The sequence below is a fragment of the Branchiostoma belcheri genome, unplaced genomic scaffold, assembly GCF_001625305.1.
Source record: "Branchiostoma belcheri isolate BF01 breed outbred unplaced genomic scaffold, Haploidv18h27 scaffold52, whole genome shotgun sequence".
Lineage (NCBI taxonomy): Eukaryota > Metazoa > Chordata > Leptocardii > Amphioxiformes > Branchiostomatidae > Branchiostoma > Branchiostoma belcheri.
Window position 1 is genome coordinate 2,239,391 of NW_017804154.1, and position 8,801 is coordinate 2,248,191.

The 8,801-nt window shown below is 40.5% G+C and overlaps 2 protein-coding genes across 2 annotated transcripts in view; one reads left to right on the forward strand and one right to left on the reverse strand.

The window, feature by feature from the left end:
- LOC109480734 (galactose-1-phosphate uridylyltransferase-like) overlaps positions 1 to 1,238 on the forward strand; it is a 13,488-nt gene extending 12,250 nt beyond the window's left edge. Inside the window, exons 10-11 of the mRNA XM_019783006.1 lie at positions 464 to 618; positions 811 to 1,238. Coding sequence (XP_019638565.1) covers positions 464 to 618; positions 811 to 876 — 221 coding nt within the window. The 3' untranslated portion in view covers positions 877 to 1,238. The remainder of the gene's footprint in view (positions 1 to 463; positions 619 to 810) is intronic.
- A 1,482-nt stretch (positions 1,239 to 2,720) lies between these two features.
- Positions 2,721 to 8,801, reverse strand: part of LOC109480735 (ubiquitin-conjugating enzyme E2 R2-like) — a 15,020-nt gene continuing 8,939 nt past the window's right edge. The window contains 5 exon segments of the mRNA XM_019783007.1: positions 2,721 to 5,170; positions 5,172 to 5,292; positions 5,839 to 5,973; positions 6,400 to 6,497; positions 6,731 to 6,817. Coding sequence (XP_019638566.1) covers positions 5,063 to 5,170; positions 5,172 to 5,292; positions 5,839 to 5,973; positions 6,400 to 6,497; positions 6,731 to 6,817 — 549 coding nt within the window. The 3' untranslated portion in view covers positions 2,721 to 5,062.

Consider the following 8,801-nt stretch of genomic DNA (forward strand, 5'->3'; position numbering starts at 1 on the left):
TGACCGCGGCTCCGCCCAAGGGAGGGGATAGAACCGGCGATAATACAATGTTTAATAAAACTAACAATACTCATTGTTACAGTAGTTATGCCTCGACTCAAAAACTCTTGAATGATTTCTCCTATATTAGAAGGTTTTAAAAGTTCATGTCCTGATGGCTTTGGAGTCATTTAGAGTAGATTTCTCGCAGGACCTTCTGTGTCCACAGGTCTGTTCCTCAGTGACCTCAACTTAATGTGCCTAGTCTAGGTGTTACGACCTGACTGAAGGCTGCACTCTGGTCAATTCTTAAAGTGCAGCTGCCCTTGAACAGCTTTTAGTGCAACCGTGGAGGTCATGGTTGGAGAGTGGCTGTTGATTGGGTTACTGCATCCTTGGACTGCATTTGGTTAGAAGTGCATTTCTTTAACTTCGTTGAGTCAGATTTAGTCTGGTTTGATGTCCCTTTCCATTTCTTACACAGGTGCCCCCACAGGGGATCTGACTGATGCTGAGAACAGCCACTGGCAGCTCCATGCACATTACTACCCCCCTCTGCTGAGGTCAGCCACAGTAAAGAAGTTCATGGTGGGTTTTGAGATGCTGGCTCAGGCCCAACGCGACCTCACAGCGGAACAGGTAGGCCAGAACTGGATTTTACTTTTTTTAAATTTTGTTATATTTTATGGATTTGTAATTTCCACGTATTAGAGAGAACATTCATTTCCAGGGCCTGTAAACTACACTCAGAATTTAGAGAACTTACAGAGCTTTATTAAGACAAGTTTTATCAACAAAGTCAAACTGAGGTAATTTTTACTTGTATTTCAGGCTGCTGAGAAGCTGAGAAACCTCCCTGAGCTCCACTACAAGATAAAAAGGCAACAAGAAGACTAAAGAATTCACCTTTAATGGATGAGCTTCCATCAGCCTAGCTTAGAGTCAAACCTCATCATCTCAGGATCAAAGTTGACTTGTGAATAAGGAACCCCCCCCCCAACACTGGCTCCAGATAACTTTGTCAGGAGCCAAGATTCTTAATCAAACTTGATCAGGTGCAATATTAATATCTGATTCATGCTGTTTCATGCCTCACTTCCAAAATGCAACTTGCACAATGTGCCATAGAGATCATTGATTATCCAGTGTGTCATGGTTGGTTCTTGCTCTTCTAGAGTGTCTAGAATTGTACAATTTTATGGGTAATTATAGTACGGTTGTGGAAAACTTTTCTGAATCAAATGCAATGTCAGCCTGATTTGTTACTCCGTGAAGGAGGTCAGGACCTCCGGACGGAGTGTTGTAATCGGCTGATTTTTCATGTTCGCAGTCAAAACACTGGGTTCTCTTTGTGTAATCGGCACGCAATTTTATACGCCGTCTGCGGGCATACCCGTGTTGATGCACGAATGTGTATTTTTGCCGTTGCTGCTTTCGCGGTCAATGTAATATCGCAGACGCACCCCTACAATTACGAGGCGAATTGGAATGGTCCAGAAAAACGCGTTGTTTGGAATAGCAGTGGGGTTCAAAAAAGTTCATGCAGATACGGGGTGGTTTTTATAAGTGGTTCCAGATGTTTTTGCCCATGGTTAAGAGATGCCAAGTTTTTTGGAAGATGTTCGCAGCCAAAACGCATTCTTCCGTACGTCGCATTTCTGTGTAATTTCGCATGTGGTGTTGCATTATGTCCGGGATGATGCACGTCTTTTTATTTTTACCGTAGCTGTTTTGATATTGGAGTCAATGCTTATTTTCGAAACATCCCCATTTCTTTGAAATGGTTTCGTCCGTTTATGCAACTGTTACTGCGCTAATGACGACCAGTCGCGCTGTCCTGATACACCGCGAATGTGCGAGTGTTCCCTGTAGACAGTCCCGGGAGTCATTTTTTTCGCACATTCCAGGGGCCAAACCAAAATACGTTCATGAACCGAGTCCAAAAAACCGAAACGTGAAAATCGGATGATCGGACCTGATGTACATTTCTCTTTCTATAGATTGTACACACAATACACACATCTTTAGATAATCTGGCCATGGCAGGTTAAAAAAAAAAGTAACCCTGAATCATACTAGATTAGCGTAAATGCATGTTAATGCGTTCAAAACAAGAAAAAATTGTTTCCGGGTATTAATCTCTTGAATCACGGCGCTGAATATTGACGCAAAAATATTTCGGGCATCGCGCGCCCTTCCCGCGTCACGTGTAGGCATCTCGCATCTCTGATTGGTTGTTGCGTCTTAAGATGACTGAGCCGACGCGCGTTTAAACAATTTTTCTTTGTTCGATTTATCACACTTCACAGAGAATTGTCGCCAATGGCTACTTCTTTTTGTTGCAATATATAATACTTCACGGAGAATTGTCGCCTATGGCTTCTTGTTAACCTTTGCAACTAAGTGTGCCATGACCAAATACAGGAGGAAAGACAATTGAAGTTTATTGTTACAATACCATTATCTTGTTGCATTCACACAATCTGCACAAAATATCCTCAAAATTTTCAAGAACTAGCAATTTCTTGCATCTCCTTATAGATACACTATGTATGTACAAAATGTATTTGTGAATGCTTGACCTTTGAATGAAGCCATCTACTCAAACTTAATTAGTCATGGTTAACCATGTTTGTACAAGTGTATTCAAGTGCCAATCTGAATACTAATGTAAGAATATGAAAAATTATGCTTGTCACTAGAATTTCAACTGCAGGAAATAAATGACAGAAGACCATTTGTACCTTGGAATATTTTACAATTTTATTATTAAATAATCCGTTGCAAAATACATACCTACAGAGTGTGGCTGCTATGAGGTACAGAATCCCCTTATATTGGGAGAGATACAGGTTAAACGACAGGTTGTACAGTATTTTTTTGCTTACAGTGTAGGGGAGTTGTGACGATATCTGCATTTTAGTTGTTCAATAGCATATACATTGTATCATGGCTGTCATGCTTCCGTGATTTCAAATTGTCTTCTAACCTTGATAGCAGTCTTCAGATTGAATTTAATGTGGGAAGTTCTTTTCTGAAACCTTCATTTGTACAAATTTTTGGAGTTCCTTGTGTGTACCTGTAATGCATTGGACAGCTAAAACCTGTACAGACCTTCCCGGTTCCTCACCAGTATTGGTTAGTCCCAAGTTTCCACACAACTGATAGAGAGAGCACTGCATACAACAGCTCTCCTTGTAGTTTAAAAAGGGGGAAAACATAAAACACTATCATGACTCCATCACTTCCTTGGTGGAGATCATACCAAATACATGAATGATTATATAACTGTGTGCTAGGAGGGAGAAAGTTGGAAAACAAAACAATGTGAAGGAATGGAAATGGCATATGACTACTCGTTTGCCTCTGCCAAATGCTCAGGCAATGTACAGCTCTTTTTGCATGCACCCAACTGCCTCGATTACACTAGAGTTCAATCCATATCACGCCAAAATCAGAACTTGCTTCCTCAGTGCAGAAATGCTGTCCTGCATTGCTATACTTGCTGACCATGCAACTCCAGCAGTATCAATGACAACTTCAGTGCAGTTTTTTTTTCCAATGCATCTCTTCTTGCAACCTTTAGGTCCATGATCAACACACAAAAGCACCTTCTTGCACATTACAGCTAGGACTACGGGACAACTCACTTCACATGGAATCTCCACCCCTGCAGTAACCGTATTATCAAAACATAGAACATTAACTTCTGAAGCTTGTCCTATTTTGCTGGCAGTTGGCATGGTCATCACTTGCCTTTATTCTTCTCCATGTTACAATCTGGTGAAATCACTTGAGTTTTAGTAAGCAGTTGCTACAAATACGACTGAAAAGGTTGCTATGATCTTCTAAGAAAAATGCTCATGTAATAATTAGAATACAAAGCATTCCAGTCACCTTTGCACAAATCTTATGTCAAGAATGTAACTTTGACTATTATTTGAGACACTGTTGGACTCCTCTCTTACATGCAGTCCAAGCAATACGTGGGGATGGTGTTTTTTTTTTCCACACTGAGATTCATGAGGCTAAACCAACTTCATTATGCATCAAGTACTTGTGTTCAAATATAAAATCATTCCTTCCCTGTACAGACATGCAAGGAAATGTGTACAATTTAAAACTCCCAATTTACAGTCAGAGCCCTATTATGCATGTTTGATTGGTTTTGGTTTGGTCCAAACCCCTTGCGCAAGATAGTGCCTTTGAAAGTAAACCAGCTACACGTGGATGGCCCTCCCCCAATGGCTGCACACTTATACAATGGCCATAACACACCAGGTAAGTAGTAACATGCCCTCGTCACCTCTCACTTTCTCTCCAACGGGTTAGTTTAACAAAGTGCACAAAAAACCTACAATTAAGTATATCCAGAACACACTTCATTTAAAAGTGACACTTGTGTCAATCCATCTCCCAAGGGCTGTCCCTTTTTTCTTCAAAGCTCAGTTTCCACTTTTATTACTGTACTGTGAAGACTCTTGAGGCTTTGAAGGAGGGAAACCTTTGACGGAGGTGGCAAAAGTGTCCGGCCAAGAACACATGCTGTACATCTGTACATTATTCTGGATGACACGTCGGAAGAAATGTCAAGACAAAGACAGAACTTCCCAACTGGGAAATTGCTTTCAAGTTTATCTGTACACAACCATTAAAAAGAAAACTGTGATTGACATTAGTTTTCCCTTAAAATTTCTACAAGTTTCCACTACATGTCATAAACCCCATTCAAACCATTGACATCACTGACCAAAAGGTCGTAAACCAAATTTGTCCCCCCCATTTCATGACATTTCATTTCTGGATGACTTATTGATTTAAACATTTTCCAATTAAGCCTGGATATGAGCTAAAGTAATTATATCAAAAATTGTAGTAAACACTATAAATTATCATGTGAGCATACAGTCTATCAGTTTCCCCTGAAGGCCATTATTCTGTGGGAAATTCCTGTCAAGGTGTGTTGGACATGATGAGCAAGGTTCCTTGCAGAAGATGATTCCAGTGGGATGGGCTTATAGTGAGTCCTGGGTGCAGATTTCCTACAGGGATGGGGGGTGGGGGTGGTGATGACAGTTGCATATCACGACCCTTCTCCACCGTTCCCTGAATCATCATCATCGTCCTCATAGAAATCATCGTCATCATCCTCATCGTCCATGTCCCCATCATCGTAATCATCGTCATAGAATCAGCATGTCCATAGAGGAGTGGGAAGTCTTGGGCTTGGTTTTGATGCAGTAGTCTGCCAGTGTCGTGGGGACCTTCACTCCGTCCTTTTCCGCATCTTCTTTCGTGGCATTGGTTTGTTTCCTGGAGGGGGTAGAGAGGAGGAGAGGATTGCTACATTGCAACAATGTGTTGATTCTTTTCTTTCTATATTCCAGCAACAGCAACATTACAGTACCATCAAAACAAGGAACTGCTTACAGAATAACTAAGATTACATGTCTAATGAGAAGGATTCCTCGAGTCTGTTTGGAAGTTATTATTTATTCATAATCATTAGTTCTAATTACTGTAATTACTTGATAACCATGTAGATAAGTACATCCATTAGCAGCTGCATATGTAGCTTAAGGGCATGTGAAGGAACCAAGCCTTTTAATAACAACCCACCAAGGGGCCTTCCAAAAACAGTCCGTTGACAGGTGGTGGTTATTTCAGGATTAGGCAGGTTACTGTCGGACAACAATGTTCTCATGCTTCTCAGATGTGGTCACTATTTTCTACATAGTAAATGATTGTAACAGGCCTATAATTACTCACTACTTTCTAAATAGTATGTGGTTTAGAGGTGTCATGATACGACAAATACAATGTTCAAAAGATTTTGACAAATAACACAGTCAGCAGTACCTGATAATGTTTTCATACTCCTTGTCTTTGCCGGAACTTTCCCTCCACTTGCGGAACATGACCGATGCATCCACGTTAGCTGGCGAGTATGTGTTGGGCTCGTTCAGCAGCGATATTACACTCATTAAAATCGTTCTGAAAAAAATAAGAACATACCACTTCTTGCTATTTTCATTCTGTATGACTGGGAACGTCTAACATAACAGCTAACTTTTTGGCACTTTGCCCTCAGCATATTTGTACATGTTATAAATTTTGTCTTTCAAGTTACAACTCAACATCAGATATAAATTTTACACACACGCTTTCAGCCATTCAAAGGAAGCAAGACAAGATGCACATTTGTACTTGACAGGTGCCTGACGATAAAAAGATACCACTACTACTTGCTTTCCTTTTCTGTATGACTGAGAGCTTCTTTTTTGACACATAGCCCTCAGCATATTTCTACCTTCTATATTTTGTCTTTCAAGTTGCAAGTCAAAATCAGTAATTTTGCACACACGCTTGCAGCCATTCAAAGGAAGCAAGAGGGGATGCACATGTGTACTTGACAGGTACCTGACGTTCTGTGTAGGGTTCCACCGCTCTGACGGCAGCTCTCCGCTCTGGGGGTCATCCACGGGAGGGTGGAGGATCGAGATGCACACATCTCCATTCTGTACAACACAGTCAACCCTGTCAGTCAAATCACATCAAACAGCCAGCCAGCCCGCACACAGATAATTTCAACAACAGTATGTTTTCCCAGCTTTAAATTTTTTCTGTCACTTCAATCCTATTTGATGAAGTGAAATGTTGAGCACTGAGGATGTGCTAGAGTGTTTAGATTGTACATGTCCTCCCAGGAAATGTTTAAAATTCTAAACTCATGTAACCCTTGCAGACTTACCTCATATATGTTAGGGTGCCACATCTTGGTTGTGAAGCGGAAGGTAGGGGGTGAGTAGGGGTAGTCTTGTGGAAACTTCATCACAGCCTGGAAAAAACAACACAAATTTAGTTTTAAGAATCTGGAAGATGAATATATAATCACTCAGATGCCAACACTTTCCCCAACTAATCCTGTCAGTAATGACAGCTACCATGCTCAAATGCTTTTCTATCAGGTGGGGTTAACAAAATGGAATTTATGATTGACCTAAACACACTTTTTCTGGGTCCAACCATTTTTGACCAGACATTTTAGAGTATACACTCAGAATTAGCAAAATACAGAATCAAGACTTTATTCAATATATGAAATACAACTTTGGCATGAAGTACATGTACTGTATAACACTATCCATTATACTAATTCTGTCAACACCAGCCGTGCCTTAGCAGCTAGCAGAAACAAGGACCCAGTGTTTTAATCATATGCCAGGTAAGTAAACTGTGCATGAGTACATATTGACATGGCATGGGACCTGGACCGTCTCCAGACCAGGTGGTCTAAAATGGACTTTTGAATCAATATTGTAACTGCAATATGATCCCAGACATTATATCAATATTTGATCAAAATGCTGCTGACCTCACAAGGTCTCAGTTCCCATGGGGACTCAATGGCCCCAAAACATCATTTTTCAAAATATAGAGTTACTGGTCTCTGTCTTTTATTGCCTTGGTTACTGGTGCCTTTGGTGGATTTAGTGTTATTCCTACCACCAGGGACAAAGGAAATCCAAAGGATTTCTTTTCATGCTTCTAACAGCAGTTTCCGTTCTGATGTTTGGTGCTTCAAATTCAATCAGCGGTCAATGACATGGAAAGAATATCTGACTGTCTGTTGGCACTAGCTGCAATGACTGAATACGTGTATTATCCTCTCTAGCTCTTACTCTATAGGCGACAAAATTATACATGTGCAGTTAAGGATATGCACACCTGTACAATAGCTCTGTGTGTTAAGGTTGCTTCTGGCATACCAGTACCTCACGTTCATACATAATCTTATACAAAATATGAAGACCGAGACCTATTTTCTTGCCTTGAACACTAAGAACTGGAATCAACCCTTAGATTGCTTTCCCAGAAAGGAATCAACCTGTCCAGAAAGTTATCATTTGTGCAGATATACATTGATTGAACTCCAGGCACAGAGGCTTTGCGCAGGTGATTTATGTTGAGAACCGTAAGCTGTGCTCTTGCCCTTGTAGGCTAATCACAAAGCAAGGTCACTGCCACGATTACAGACCATACAGATGTCATTTATCCCTCATGATATACATATGTGCTCCATTCAGTCTGGGCAGGAAATAAAGATCAATACAAGAATAGCCACCAGCCATGGAGACTATCTGTATTTTGTACTAAAATTTACTATTATTGGTGCTCACATGGTAGAATATTGTATGTCTGATGCTAAACCTATAGCTATCACTGAGGATGCACTTTCTGTAAGTCGAGAGAAAATTAGACTAAATCATTGCTATGTAATAATACCCATCAGTTGATCTAAAGTGCTGGAGTGGGCAATTACTTAAGACACTTACAATACAGGGACTAATGAAGAATTCTATCAAACAGATTTCTTTACAAATCAAATTTGGGTTCTGACTGTAACAAGGTTCTTCAACCATCTCAAACCAACAGAACCAAACGTGCCCTGACTTGCAAAACAGAATCTCGATTAATTCAGCCATGCACAGTTGAGCACAGGCACTTCAGCTTCACTCAGTGCATCGTGGGCTTTTATGTAGAGAGCAGGCGGTGCACAATTCTCATTGGTCCAATAGACATCAAATAGAATTTACAGGGATTCTGAATCTGACAAGCTGCAAATCAAACAGTATTTTGACAAGACATAAAAAAGAGACATAAATGTAATATGGGAAGGGATATTTTATTTCTCTTCTCCTCTATTATTTGGATAAGTTATCTTCTTTTCTAAAGATGTTATAACTTATATCCCATACACACACACACACACACACACACACACACACACACACACACACACACACAGACAGGTGCAGCCT